The sequence below is a fragment of the Cricetulus griseus genome, chromosome 5, assembly GCF_003668045.3.
Source record: "Cricetulus griseus strain 17A/GY chromosome 5, alternate assembly CriGri-PICRH-1.0, whole genome shotgun sequence".
Lineage (NCBI taxonomy): Eukaryota > Metazoa > Chordata > Mammalia > Rodentia > Cricetidae > Cricetulus > Cricetulus griseus.
In genome coordinates, this window is record NC_048598.1 from 34580296 (window position 1) to 34596699 (window position 16404).

At 35.2% G+C, this 16404-nt stretch overlaps 1 protein-coding gene across 2 annotated transcripts in view; it reads left to right on the top strand.

Moving 5' to 3' along the window:
- The window catches only part of Rasal2 (RAS protein activator like 2), a 246104-nt gene that overhangs the window by 86009 nt on the left and 143691 nt on the right, over positions 1-16404 (top strand). For both annotated transcript variants that reach the window (XM_027417286.2, XM_027417287.2), the window contains one exon: positions 14552-14679. In XM_027417286.2, the coding sequence (XP_027273087.1) occupies positions 14552-14679 (128 nt within the window). The remainder of the gene's footprint in view (positions 1-14551; positions 14680-16404) is intronic.

The following is a 16404-nucleotide window of genomic DNA, read 5'->3' on the forward strand; positions in this document are numbered from 1 at the left end:
GCATCAAAGAACATTTTTAGCCTCTAGACCATGTATCCAATCATTTGTCTCTAACCAGTTCTTCAATGGGAGAGTCCTTTTGTCATTTGCCCTCCTACATTAAGCTCATGGATGCTTTTACCCATCATCCTTTTGTTGCTTCAGGTAGAGTACAAACTGACATCCTCGAGCTTATGAGGAGCCCATTTGCTGCTCCAGACTTAGTTTTTGAAAACAACATTAGTAATGAAGCTAAAACCAGTTTCAAAATTTATGAAATGATAACAATTTTCAAAAGTTAAGGTACTTCCACTTGAATTACTTTTACCCAGTGCAGACACTGATAAAATTAAGTGTACATTTATCATAAAGTGTCTTTACGCATGTCTCATAAAAGACTTCTTAAACTTTTCTACTCATAATCTGTTTTTACCTAAGAAAATCTATGCAGCCAGAGTATATAGACTTAAAGAAAAGTAGATATACAAATAGTACATTTAATAATCATAAATTTATTTAAAAACAATTCTTTGGTATATCTAAAATCTTTTGTTAAAGATGGAAGCAAATTTGTGTATTAATAAAATAGATGTATTTTGCCTATATATGAGATGAGATGTTCCAGCAGTGTTTATTGACATTTTATGACATGGACTCCATGCTTAATGTAAAGTATGCATACTGTGTGTTCAGAACCACACTTGTGATTGGTGCCAGAATGTGTTAATTACACATTTGATTTGTGAATTAGTTTCTTGGTCATTGCACATTCAGAAACCTTTTACTGTTGGAAGATTTTGGTAACTCCCAGAGGAGTTAACAGGTAGTTTAACAGTTTAACAGGCTGACAGCTTAACAGGCTGTGGTCAGCAGAATATGGAAATACATTTGCAAATAAATTTTGGCTTGATAAAGATATATAGGTAGCAGAGTTTGTTTTGACAGTGAGTTAGATGTCACAGAACCCACGATCTGTTTCTGATCATGGTGACTGATGCTGAGAATTGTATTTTAAACTCTCTTTGGCTTGATAATTTTATTACTCCTCCTGTCATTAAATTTAATTGGTACATGAGAGTTGGCACTGAGGGAATATGTTTGTTAGTTATGGAGGCTCTAAAGAACTTGTGTAAAGTCACTAGATTTTCTAAAGTTCAAAATTTAAAGAACAATTTTATCTTTTTTCTTACCCTTTAAAGATCTTATAAATAAGCCGGGTGTTGGTGGCACACGCCTTTAATCCCAGCACTCGGGAGGCAGAGGCAGGTGGATCTCTGTGAGTTTGAGACCAGCCTGGTCTACAAGAGCTAGTTCCAGGACAGCCTCCAAAAGCCACAGAGAAACCCTGTCTCAAAAACCAAAAAAAAAAAAAAAAAAAAAAAAAAAAAGAAAAGAAAAAAGAAAAAAAAAGGTTTTATAGTCCTTTATGCATACAAACCAATCTTTATTACTGTTTATTTTAAATGGTTTTTGTTTGTTTGTTGGTTTAAAGCTGCTACTTAGACACTCTCCCTTTCATTGTCCTAAAAGCTTGGCATTGTTACAGTATGAACCTGAAGTTTTGTAAGGAAACAAACCAGAAGATGTAGAACATTCAATTCAGACAGCTCAGATCTCCTCACTGCTGAATCATTGCCCAGTAGCCTTTTGGAAATTATTGCAGTGTTCATGCATTTTTTTTTTAATTCAGTATCTGTGGACTCTTTTCTTTTAACTTTCCAATTTGTATTTTTGAGAAATATGCACTTAGAATATTTACCATCTAAAATAAGGATATCCAGAATTTCAGTGACACAGAATTAATGGAAAACATATTCCAGAAACAGATTTAATGTGTATATATTTGGTTACAGAAGAACTTGGCTTATATGCTGCATTGCTGCACATAACCATCTTTTCTCTCCCTCTTCCTCTCTCTCCACACACTTTTTTCCTGTTCCTCTTTTCTTCTTCTTTGTTTCTTTCAGTTTTTGGAACTGATGTGTAGCCTAGGCTGGCTGTGGACTTAACCGCTCCTTTCTTGAATACTGGAATTACAGGCGTGCTCTAGCATACCCTTTCTTTCTGTCTTTCTTCCTTTTAACGTTTTAAAAGATTATTTGTTTTATGTTTATGACTGTTTGCCTTCATGTATGTATATGTACCACAAGCATGGCTGGTACCCATGGAGGTCAGAAGAGGGCATTGGATCTTCTGCAACTAGAGTTAGTGATGGTTGTGATCCACCGTCTGGGTGCTGGGAATTGAACCCAGGTCCTTTGTGAAAGGACCAGTGAGCCATCTCTATAGCTCTTCCAGCATACCTCTTAAAAAGCGACTTTTAAGAACTTGTAGTCTTGTTTGACTTTTAACAGTGATGAAGTTAATCACCTCACACTTAAGCCCATATTTCTGTTGCAGTAGTTACTCTAGCTAGAATAAACATTATGTTTGTAACATGATAAGTAAATGACTTAGAGACTGGTGTTAGGGTTCAAGCTTCAAGCTGAAGATCAAAAAAGCAAAGCAGCTCGCCACTAGCTCTTACTTCTACCTCAGCTCAGACCAAAGGGGCGATCCTCAAACTGCTCCTGACTTCACTGCTCACTCAAACTGCTATGCTGTCCTCAACATGGTTAGAGAATCCAGCCAATGACTTTGTATCCTCAATGTGGCTGGAGAATGAATGCCGGCTCTGAGATCCTATTCCCTTCTTAAATACCTCCTCATGAGTCCTGGGATTAAAGGCATGTGATCCCAAATGCTAAGATCACCTTTGTGTAAGCTGTTTCTTTTAGGACTAGATCAATTTCATGTAGTCACTGTGGCTTGTACTAACAGAGATCCTTTTACCTCTTAATTCTGAGTCCTGGGATAAAAGGTGTGTATCACCACTGCCAGATCTCTGTAGCTTGAGGCTGACTTTGCTTTCTGAATCATTTGGCAAGCTTTAATAAATCATAAATAATATGTCATCACAAAGTTCATACATGACTTCAAGTCTAATAGTAGGCAGTGAAAAAAGTTTTCTAGGAATGATGCATGAGTAGGAAACTATTCTTTCTGTTCCTGCACAACACAGAGGAATATAGATGTAAGTGTTAATTTACAGTGTTTGTGTGATTTACATTAAAACATACTGTGAAGTTTCATTCAATTCTTAATCTTTATTTTTTCCTGTCATACTGAAAATATAAAAGTAAATAATTGAATGCTGGTTGGACATTATTATATTATTTATATGAATTATTGGTTGCAAAATTCCTGTTCATTCTCTAATAGAAATTGACTGAGAGAGAAAGTGGGCAGGCTTCTTGTGTTGGTTGGAAGGTCTGTTCTTGGGCATTGCATAACTGTAGGGTATTTCATGGTCTTGGTAGCCCTGGAAACAAACTGTTTTTGATACTAAAGGTGCTTCTGTTTCAGTGCTTTTGTACAACATACAGATCAACACAATGTATATCTTGTATTTCGCTGTATTGAACAATTCAGATAAGTTTTTAGTGTTTCAAGCATGTGTACCTACACACACATGCTCACTTGTCTGTGTATGTCTTTTGGGCTCTCATTTTAAGGGGTGAAAATTTTCAATCTTTTGAATTTGGATTCAACTCAAATAATAGCCCCAGATTTCTGAGTGCTTTGTGTTTGAGAAACATAGGCACTTTTTTTTTTTTTTTTTTTTTGTACTAACTGAAATTTGTTTAGGTTGAGTTACTCTTTCCATGTATAGCTGTCATTTGTGTTGTGCTCAGAGGCTTATGTGCCTGGGAAATTTGGAAGTGATTGGTGACATTAAAGCAGCACCATTTAAAAGATTTTCTTTTTTCCTCATCTTCCCTTCTTCCTCTCGTCTAAGAGGAGTTAGTAGGTTATTAAGCTGCTTGTTCTTCCCTTGTAAAATTTGCATTCAGAATGATATACAGATTTTTGGTGCAGTAGTGTACCAAGATCTATTTGATAGAATCTGAGTTTTCTTTGATAAAGTAAACCTGTGCAGTATTTTTCCCAGTATATTTTAAAAAACAAAAAAATGTTCGTATATTCATCATAGAATCCTGACAATTACTCAGATTAATATGCTTGAATAGCAATACCAAACAAATCCATTTTATGAGATATATAAAGTAAAAAGACTAGCTGCTCACTCTTTCTGCGGACTTAAAAACACCATATTTTATTTTGTTGTTTTTTTTCGAGACAGGGTTTCTCTGTATTGTTTTGGAGCCTGACCTGGAACTCACTCTGTAGACCAGGCTGGCCTCAAACTCACAGAGATCCACCTGTCTCTGCCTCCCGAGTGCTGGGATTAAGGGCGTGCACCACCAATGCCTGGCTCAGGCACTATTTTTAATGCTTTACATTTGTTATTAATTCCTACTGTAGGTTGAAACTAAGTTGTTCTCATCTTAAATTAAGCAAAGAAAACTGAGGGTCCAAAGGGTCTTAACTAGGAGTCATGGTTGAAAAGAGAAACAGAGATTCCTTTTCATGCACTTGGCTTCCTACAAAATCTTTTCTTAAGCTCTTGATCATGTTGTTTATGATCAACAATAGCGTGATTGTTATCATTTGTTGAAGACTTATCTATGTTTTAGAAATTACTCTGATCTCTTTCTAATTTGTTACATTCCTTCATCAAATAATCCAAGATGGGGACATATGCTTTGCTAGGTCTCCAATTGAACCTTGAGCCTCATTCAGCTGAAGTTCTATGCTTTGGTAGGTTCTTCTAACATTTCTGCAGAACATACCTATATGCTGAAAATCAGTGATGAAGTACTGAGTTGTGCTACATAGCCCTGTAAGAATCCAAGGACATGCCACCTTTCTTTGAGTTAGTATCACCTTCTGGCACAGTAAAGCACTCTATTATTTATCTTACAGGAGAAACACAAACCCATAGAGTTACATGAGACATTCTAGTTTCAAACTGATGTCTCAAATGCTACTTAGCTATTTATAAAGAAAATTAAAAGTCATATAATCAGCTTCTCCCTCTCTGGTGGTTTGAATAAGAATGGTCCCTATAGGCTCATACATTTGAATGCATAGTCACTGGGAAGTGGCACTGTTTGAAAGGATTAGAGGGATTAGGAGGTGTGGCCTTGTGGAAACAAGTGTGTCCCTTGGGGGTGGGCTTTGAGGTTTCAAAAGCCCATGCCAAAGCCACTATCTCTATTTCAGCATGTGGATCAGGATATAACTAGATCTCAGCTATTGCTCCAGCACCATGCTTCCTGCCAAGATGACAATAGACTAAACCTCTGAAACTGTAAAGGAGCTTCCCATTAAATGTGTTCTTTTATAAGAGTTGCCTTGGTTATGGTGTCTCTTCAAAGCAATAGAACGGTGATTAGGATACCCTCCTTTTGAGAAGTTTTACTTTGTAGCATATAAGGCAGGCCTCAAAGTCATGATCCTCTTGCCTCTCCCTGCAAAGTGCTGGAATATTAAGTGTAATTTGTTTTCTTTTCTGATCTCTGTGTTCCTCAAATAGAGTTAAACTACCTCCAGATAGGCAATGTCCTAGTCTTTTTGTTATAAATAATAGATGAGGTTATGCCTCTAAAGACTCACTTAAAGTTAGCATTTCTATATCACTTATAGTGTACCCCATGGTAGAAAGATGAAATTATAGTGGTTTTGAGGGCTTTAATACTTGTTTTTTTTTTTCCATGCGGTTGACATTAAACACCATAATTTTGGAGTTTCCTTTTAACCATTTTGTAATTTGGTAGTACCTAGCTATTAAGGTAGATAATGTTACTTTTAAGTTTAATTTTTAATATAATTAGTTGATGAAGTGGTCCAGGCTACATGAATGAAAATAAAGAACATTTAGCTTTTCTACTGTCACTCGCACCCCACATCCTCTAACCTATGCTCATCACAAAGGCATTAATTTTATTCCAGTTGGCACTGTGCTTTAGAGACAGGTAGAGCCATTAAAAGATTTTTAATGTTGCTAAACCTTAAGAGCTCATCTGCTTTTCTATGTAGCGATAATGTCACAGTGCAGGCTGTGTAGCCAGTTTTTACAAGCCCAGACATTGATAGCTCAATAGTGATAAACTACTTATTCTCCCCCTCCCCAAGAGTCACATTCCTTTGTAAACTCTAGCCTTCCCCCACAGCATCTGCCCCTACAGAAAAGTGATGAGATTGAACTCAAATAGAGACAGTGTGGGGTTTATTAATATAGGAAGATACACTAAATAAAATAAAATAAATGCATGTGAAATGCTTTTGAGGTTCTTAGAATAGTTCATTTTTCTACCTATAACAATTGTGTTACTCAAAAAGGACCTGGAGTTTTGATCATACAACAATAATAGAACATTGTGGTGATATTTTAAACAGCCAGATTAGTATTTTCTTATACTTCAGTTAACACAACATAATAATTTCAAGAAAAATTACAAATGGACTATTTTTCCCTTAGAGTTAAAATATAAATGGGTTGTTTTGTGCATTTTGTGTTTTTCTGTTTAAGAGATTTAATAAGAACAATAGATGCTTTGGTCTATTGCAGTTAAAATATAGTCTGCAGTTGACTGCTATTCTTGACATTAACATCATTCATAAACTCAAATATAGTTGCTTAAGCAGTGCTTGACCCAATGTGGGTGTTATGGGACTTAATCTTTCTAATACATGTCTGAGAAATGAAAGACAAGCGTGTGATTTTCTCTGCCTGCTGTTGACAGCATGTGTGATCAGAGGCCATATACAACAACTAAAGTGAAGATGTAGATGAAGTAAGGTAGGAACATCATAGGAATTGCTTCAAATCCCAGCTGTCTTAAAATAGAAAGATAATAGGAAATTCGAGTGAGCTCTGCTGTTCAGAGCAATATTTCCTTCTTTACATATAAGATTTTTTTAAAAATACATAAAACAAGTTCTATCTTCACAGAATGTAATACTAGAGAGCTCGTTTGTCCTTGTGGTACAGCAGAGTTAGAACTACTGCTGAGACTGAGAGTCAAGCTGTAGAGAGACTCTCCAAATGTTAGACTAAAGGAAATTACCAGAAAGAAGGAAACTATGCACTCTCCCCTCACCCCCATCTCCCCTCTCTCATCATTCCCCATTCCTTCTCTTAGGGTAATGGTGAACATAGGAACTTACTGACTAGATACCAGTATTCAAGTAATATGGAAATTAAGTCTGTGTGTTTGAGAAGTAAATTAACATGGTTTTGTAAGGTTCAAAGATGCATTATAAATTTGTTTTAACAAATAGAACGATCTTATAGTGAGTTTTCACTAATGTAGCAACATATTTTTGACTTGGTGAGTTTATCTCTTAAGCACATTTGTTTATCTTAATGTCTTTATTATTAAGTTGCATGGAGGTTTGTTTAAATGCACTGGGTCCATGGATATGTATGAATCAGCATGTAATATGCTACCCAAAAGTTTCACTGTTTGTCAGGGCAAACCAAAATTCACAGGCAACATGTGTTATCATTCTGACAAAATTTGCATGCTCTGGTAAGAGGATACTTTCTGACATTTCAATAGAATAGGAAGTAGACAGTAGTGAAGAAACAATTAAATTAATGACCTGAATGCATTTGACTTTTCTTATTGTGCTTTAAGAATAAAGGACAGGGGCTGCAGTTAAGAGCATATACTGCTCTTTCCAAGACCCAGAGTTCAGTTCCCAACACCCAGGACAATTGACTCACAATTGCCTGTAACTCCAGCTCTGGAGAATCTGAAAGATTCTTTCAGCCATAAGGGCACTGTACTGCGGTGCACACCCCATGTCCTTCCCCTCCCCCATACATGTAGTTTAATTGAAAAGTAAAAAAGCATCCTTAAAAAAATAAAACAGTCAGTAAAGTACAAGCATGCAGATCTGAGTTTGAGTTCCAAGCACCTACATAAAAGTCATGCATGGCTGCATGTATGTGTAATTCTGTCGCTTGGGGACATGGGGCACATGCAGATTCCTGAAACTCATTGGCCACTTAATATAGTGAATCAATGAGTTCTAAGCTCGAAAAGTAAGTGTGTGCCAGTGAGATGGCTTAGTGGATAAAGATGCACCCTGACAACCTGAGTTCCATCCTTGGGATCCATGTGGTAGAGGGAGAGGACTGACTGCCACAAGTTGTCCTCTGACCTCCACATGTTCAGTGTGGTATGCATGCATGTGTACGTACATGAGCACAGAGAGATAAATATAATCTTAAAAAGTAGGAAATTATAGAGGTAGATGACTTCTGGCCTTCACACACATACACACATGTGACCTGCATATATGAGCACATACATACATTAACATAATTATAATAAAAGAGACTGAATTGATGGTACCCATGGTAGGTTGTAAGCAGACACCATTAATACAGTAATTAAAAATGAGTAGGTCATTTATCTTCAATATCTTGTAGATTCTTTCTGAGCAGCATGCCATCACTAGGGACTGAGACTGTAGCTTAGTGATAAAGCACTTACCTAATGTGCACAAACCCCTAAGTTCAGTCTTCAACACTGTGGAGGAAAATTACCTATAGGATACTACCAAACGTAGAACATACTTTTAAAGCTGTGTAACAGTAATTTTAATATCTTTTGGGGAAAATTGCTTCTAAAAATGCATCTTTTAAATGTAAATGCCTGCTAAATGTATTGTAAATGTTGATTAAAACTATTGAAAATTTGGGTCAAAATACTTCCTTATGTATTTAAATCAGTGGCTTAAGGTACTTAAAGGTAACTTAAGGAGCATTGCTCTGTTTTAAAGCTATTCCATTTTGTTTACTTGTATAAGTGATCACCCTAATCTGAGACTTCATGAAGTATTTCTTGTTCTCTGAGATTAGAACCCAAGGCATGGCCATTGAATTTCAGAGTTTATAGGAATATACCATTTTCTAAGCCAGGTGAGCTATGGTATGAAAATAAAAACACATAAATGAAAATATAGATCTATATTTCCTTAACAGTTTATGACAATTATTTATTTGGATTGTATTTCTTTACTAACGCATTAAAAGTCTCGATCTAAATAGATAAATTCCCCCAAAACTTTTTTTTTCTTTTTCTTTTTTTGTTTGTTTAAGTACACTAAGATCAGATGAAAAGGTACTGAGGTGGGTTGAATTGGTGGGTTTCTATTGCCTGGCAGTCTCTGTAAAATTTCTGCCAAGGTTACTGTGAAAGGCAGTAACTTACAATGGATCTTTTCAGTTTTATCTCATCCTAATTATAATTTTGGAATAAAAAACAGGCCACATGTAAATTTTAATATAATTTAAAAGCAACTTTTGTGAGTTTTAAGAAAATATACAAAAGTATTTCCTACAGCATTTTTTTTTTTTTTAACATTACTCTGTGGGCCTTAGACTTGTCCTTTTGTCTTTCCACTCCCATTTCCACTTCCAATCACATCACTTTACTAACTCTGTGGTTTTTTTTACACTTCCCTAAGTATGAGGGGCAAAAGTGACATTTCATTAGGCATTTTCTGTTCCTAATGAAAGTTGCAGCTTCATCTTCATTATGTGAGATGTCATGGTAACCCTTTTGTCTCGTTACAAGGAAGGACTAACACAACATGGCACTAATTTCTTGTCAGGTAGTTAAACATTTGAAGGAGACCAGAGTTTAGAGTTTAGATTTACTGGTAGACCAAATAACCCAGTATTGTAAATGATATTTTGAGATTGTTTGGAAAAAAGTGGATTGCACTGAATCTTTTTAAATGAGCTTCCCTTTTAGGTTTTATTCCCTTTTTGAAAACTGTGTTGGAGTTTCTCTTTAAAATTAAAGCAGAACCACAATCACGTAATTTACTTTATGAGCATTTATCAGTTTGTATTTCTATTCATTGTTTTATTTTCTCACCTCTTTTGTGCTGCTCTACCACAGACTGCTAGAGAATTACCAGTCCTGATTCCTGTTTCAAAATATGGGTCACATAAGCGCTCTTACTATTTCCACTTTGAACAATCTAGTGCATATTGTAATCATTTCTAGACCAGCCCATTATATTAATCTCCCATTTACAAAACTTCTGGTCTTTATTTACTCACTTGATTTTATAATATATGGCTGCTTTTCTTAGAATTATCCATTGACTTCCTATTGATGTATGGGTGGATGTTTCTAGCTTTTGATCTGTGGAACCTTGGACTCCCAGGACCCCCTTTCTAAGTTAAAGTTTTCATAAGACTGAAAGGTAGTTTTGTACAAATTCCTTCCCTGGGAAAATGTCAGCAACACCTACCCATCCTTATCAAGCTGAAACAACAACCCAAAGTATAGTTCCATCAGAGTTCAGTCTAGGGAATCAATGAGTTTGGAACTACTGATAGAGCATGGATAAGGGACTGCTTGCAGGAATGTGTAGGACCCCAAAGCAGCTGCACTCAAAAGTTTTAACTAGTATGGATCCTGACTTCTCCATAGCTGCATATATGGAGTTTCCGCTTCTAGTAATCCTTTTCTCTACACTTTAACAGTTCCCAAGACCAGAAGACTACATGCAATTAGAATAGAATTGCATAGATAGCCAGGAGACATTTGGGGGAGTCAGCAGAATCTCAGGTGTGGTTTCAGTGACCTTCCCCAGCAACCCCTTCTAAGAGGAAGTATCCATAGTCAATAAGCCCTGTCTCAGAGGTCTCTTGAAAATGGTCACTATTCTGATTAAGAAAAGGGCTGGTATGTTCACAGGACACATTCTACAACAGATCATGGCCATTCTGTGTATGCTATATGACATTTTCCAGAAAAGAAAAGACATGAGACCATTATTTCAGGGGAAACAACCAACAGTATTTATTGCTAGAGAAAAATTAGTGACCAAAACAAAAATTACAGTTTGGGTAATTTCCATCTGCTCCTTGAATTTGGCAGCTTCCCTAAATCCAAAGAACTTCTGATCAGAGCAAGACAATTGGAAAGATTGATTGATGAATGTAGGTTATTTTTATAGTGTATAAGTTTATTTTTATAGTGTATAAATGTCATCATTTGGAAGATGGGCAATCAAAGCCAATCAGTATTTTCTAAATGATCAACACCTACTGTTTATAAACTCATACATATGAGGTAAAAAGGGCTACTCAAAAGAAAATATAGACCAGTGATTTTTAATGTGTTTACATGAAAAGTTTATTGCTGTCATTTCAGATTCCACATTGTATTGATTCCTGCTTATTCTTTCAAAAATTCTTGTCAGGTTTTGGTACTATGTTGAAGAAGAGTGCCATAATTATTTGAAAATACTATTAAAATACTATTGCTGTTTTGATCATCATATCTAAGTCCTGATTTTCTCTTATATATAAACCAAAATAGCTATAGCAACCAATTGGGTATAGAAAAACAAACGAAATAGACTGTCTTGTATTCAGCCAGTCTTTGAGGACATTTGAAAAATGTAAAAACAGTGTCATTCTTTTAGATTTTTATTAAAAATAGTTATGTTTCATTAAGATGTATCTCAATGTTGATATGTGGTAAATTTTAGTTTCTAATATAATGTGTGTTGACATAAGCCATATGAATATATCCTCAGTAGTTTTTCAGTCTCAAGGGATCTTGATTTTAAAAATTGATAATTTTAAGGCTACAAGGTAATATCCAGTCTTAAAGTGCTTTCTGTAGAAGTTTACTTTTGATTCTTTTTAATGTTCCTAAAATTATTTAATTTTTGTAATAAGGCCAGCATGTCATGTCCTTAGTATTCTCAAAGGAATGGGATACAGCAAATCTAAAATTGTTTCTAATTTTGCTATTAAGAATCTTCGCTGTAAGTCTGTTATGATTTTCCCTAGTGAATTTTAGGTACTAAAAATAATCGGAAGTCAGAATTAGAAGTAAGTCACTAGAGTCAAAAATGAAGATTGGTAGAACTGTTAAGGTGAAATAGGGCAAAAACCTGAACTTGTTCTGTTCTTATAATTATCGATATGCAGGCCTTGCTATTAATCTTTCAGTTAGCCAAAGGGATGTGGACATGATAGGATGACTAAATTAAATTTATAGACTTTTTAAAAATGTTGGGGATTTGATGTTGTTGCTGTTCGTTTATCTTTGTTAAAGTATTTCTTAAATCTTAGTCCATAAGTACTAAACAGAACAAAATACTTATTTCTCTGTCTTCTTCCATATATATATATATATATATATATATATATATATATATATCCTACTGGAAATAGCTATGAAAATAAAGAATGCTGGCCTCTGGGATGGCTCATTTTAGACAAAGTTTTTAAAATGCTTCCTATTTCATCTTACATTTATCAATGAACTTAAATGATTCTGGGAATCAATATGCTTCGGTGTTTCTTATTTCACATACCATAAAGAAACTAGAATAAAGTTCAGGCTACACAAATGGAAAATGTTGGGAAGCTTAAGAAAATTACTCAGGATCAGACAGATAATTTTGTTTTCTTAAGGTTAGTGCTAATACAGATTTATATTTTGGCAGGAAACATGGATTATGTCATAAATACAGTGTCTAAAATTTTAATTTTTAAAAAGTAGGGTTTATCAATAGCATCATGTTTTAGTATCATTTATAAAGTACAGTAGACAGTTTGGGTTAAACGTGCCTAATTGTGTAATATAGTTAGCCATTTGAATAAAACTTGTCTAGGTCACTGTTTCTATCTCTTGGTTTAAGTTGTCTTAATATTTGACTCTGGGATTAAGCTCACACTGTGATAAAATTCAACTCATTTATCTAAAGCATATGACTCTAGTCACTTTTGACATAACTTTAAATTATAAACAAGAATATCATCTCTCTCTCTCTCTCTCTCTCTCTCTCTCTCTCTCTCTTCCTCTCCCCCCTCCCTTTCTCCCCCCCTCTCTCTCTGTCTCTGTCTCTGTCTCTGTCTCTCTCTCTCTCTCTCTCTCTCTCTCTCTCTCTCTCTCTCTCTCTCTCTCTCTCTGTGTGTGTGTGTGTGTGTGTGTGTGTGTGTGTGTGTGTGTGTCCAAAGGATTAAGAATGTATTTAAGTCTTTCACAATAATTTTGGAAAATTTTAGGATAATTTAAGATGCAATTCTAACATTAAATAAAGATGCTTAGACTAACAAAGGAAAAGCTATAGGTATGGAGTGGAGATTCTGTAAATGCCATATGTAACTACTATGTGTTTTACAGAACAGATAGAAATAGGATACCAAGGCAATAAATTCCTATGAATCAGTATTATGTTTAGCCAAGCTCTTAGTATTTTGGGTTCTTAGGTTTTGAATTTTTTTTTTTTTTTGAGGAATTGGTGCGCTCCCTAAAATAAGACATATAGTTAAATAGACTTATAGAGGCTAAGAATTTAAACCAGAAAAAAAAAGGAAGGTATTATTTAACTCATGGGATTTGAGAAGAGAGGTATGTACTTAAGAGCTTTGATTACTGAGTTGTAGCTTTCTACACATATCTTCCTTAATTTTGCTATTTGGGTAATTATAACCTGAGACAGTTGGAAATCATTTGCATTTATTGAAGTCAGTGTCAATCTATTTAGATTTACAACAGCCTTACCCTTATAGGTGTTTGTTTTCTACTGTCTTCAGTTTGGATTGCTCCTGTAGCATATCTTAGTAGTAATAAATAAGGTACTTGAAGCAGTTGTTTTTGTGTATGCATAAGGAATTAGTCTTGTGTGGCTAACAACTTTTAATGTATAAAAGGAACTATCATAAAAGCTTTATTTAATCATCTAATGTATAGATATTATTAAGGTATGCTCAACATTTCACAATGTAAATGTGTCAAGAGTTCATATGAAAACATTTTAAAGAAGCAAAGGATAGTAGTGATCAATTGAGACTTGGGGATTGTTAACATTTTGCTTTAATGTTAGGCACCCTCACCTTTTAAGATGCACGATGTAATACATCTTTAGATCCTTCCTTGAGAAAATCATTTTGTACATTTTAAGATCTTACTGTCCTCTAGTGGTAATGTGATGCTATGGTTTAAGTAGTTCTAATTCTTATGAATATAAATCCATTTTGTAGGAGTAGTCAATCTGCTCTTAACCTGTTCACTTGATTTTTTTTTTCCATTTTATTTTTTGTTTTTTTCTAGACAGGGTTTCTCTGTGTAACTCTGACCATCCTGGAACTCTCTCTGTAGACCAGGTTGGCTTCAAACTCACAGAGATCTGCCTGTCCCTAACTCCCGAGTACTGGGATTAAGGCATGCACCACCACTACCTGGCTACTTACTCAATTCTTGATTAATCATATTTTCAAAATGTACATTAACATCTTCTTTGTCCAAAAACTGGACATCTTTTTCCTTTCTTCTTTTCTCTGTGTTATCCCCACTTCATTTTGAGTATTAGTTGAGCTTTGAAGCAGCCTCCTATTGTTTAAGTCTAAATCCTATGTTGATAACTATCAGGTATGTGCTAAGTTTTCTTCTGGAATGTTTAAGCTTTTCTGAAAATTTTAGGACCAAGTCTTCCAGACTCCATTATAATACTTTGAGATTCATGTTTAGAATCATTTCTACTAATTTGCCTTTAGAGAATTCTTGTATTTCAAATACTGGTATCCCAGGTATGAGAATAGTTTGTTCATTTGTTTTTCTTTTTTGCTATATAGATGTAAAAGGACCACCCACCCATCGTCTGTCTTGTGGTCAGTCACCCTACACTGAGACAACATCATGGGAAAGAAAGTACTGCATCCTCACAGACAGCCAGTTAGTGTTGCTCAACAAGGAGAAGGAGGTAAGATGCAAAGCTACTATTCATTTTTAAGCACATTTCTGAAATTATGTACTTCTTATTTGTATTTTGATAAAGTTACATTATATAAATACAGGCTCTAGGAACCATAAATTGCAATCTAAATGGGTGCTGTTATCATAATTACATTGCTGCAATGAAATAGCAAATTCCATAAGAGAGGGATGGATTTTGAATAAGAAAACAATGACAATCATACTGAGTTGATAAATTTGGAATGGGAAAGTTTTAAGTTGTGGAAACCTGGTCTTGCAGATAGTCTAGAGAGACTAAATTATATTAGCTTACTCCTGTCCTGACTAGTTGTATTAATGTCATCTTGACACAAGGTAGAGTCATTTTGTAAGAAGGATCCTCAATGGAGAAAATGCCCTCACCAGATTGGCCTGTGGGCAAGCCTGTGGTACATTTTCTTGGTTGATGTGGGAGGGTTTAGCTCACTGTGAATCGTGCCAACCCTGGATGGGTGGTCCTAAGAAAGCAGGCTGAACAAGTCATGAGGAACAAGCCAGTAAGCAGCAGTCCTATCTGGCCTCTGCATCTGCCTCCAGGTACCTGCTGTATTTGAGTCCCTTCCCTTACTTCCCTCAGTGATGGACTGTAATATGAAACTGTAAAGTGAAATAAAGTTTTTCCTCTCCATGTCACCTTTAGTAACTGTGTTTCATCATAGTAGTAGAAACCCTAAGTAAGATAAAACACAATGAAAGCAGACTTCGAGCTCAGCAGATTAATGGAAAGATTTTGATAAGTGGACAATTTAAAGAAGTGTGGGAAGAATAAGGACCTCATTGAAGGTTAAAGAAGTACCATGAGCTAGCAACAGTAGAAAGCAGCAACTGTAGTCCTTGGGACAATGGATGAAAGCAGCATTTATATAAGTCAGTGAATCATAATTGCATGAAATGTGAAAGAACACAGTCTGTCCCAAATACAATGGGCATCCAGAAAGAAATAAGAAAGGATAAACACCCACTTCTTTTTTTTGAGACCACTGAGAGGGAAGGAGACCGAGGGAGGGAGAAATTCTTTTGAACTTATCACATACGGTTTACTATTTAATTCTTCAAACTGTCTTAACATACCAATCCTTTTACATCCAAATCCACCTCCATGGCATAAAAAATGACTGTGGTCTTGGTAAAGAAGCAACAAAATGGCAGATAAAGAGAAAATGTTTGAATCAATAAAATACTAATTATATTGATTTCTATGTAAAGAACTAAAAAGAGGTAGTGGGTAGAGTACCCATTTAGTAAGGTGTTCTTCCTAAAATGTATGTTCAGAAGAAGGATTGAACAGGAAGCATTTCTTCTCACTTATATTTTCCTACATGATTTTTCTCTTTGTTTGTTCCACCCTTCATATCTTTATCTGTCACTTTTCTTGCCATCTTTCTAAATTTGATAAAGATAAGGTAATAATGAAGTGATTTCAGTTTTCTTCTTTCATTTAGTAAGCAGTGCTTACTTGAAAGGGCTCAGCAACAAAGAACTTCTTTGTTCTTTTCATCCATTAAAAATCTCCCTCACTTAAGAACATCTTCCTCCCCATTTCCAGTATTTTATTAAAACATTTCAGTGAAGGTCAGCCCTTTGGAAATCGTGTTGCTTCATTAAAATGAATAATAAAAATTCACAGGGTAAATATTAGTATAGAAGATTTGTAATTACCCAATTTGAATAAAAATATAATTCAAGATGTTGG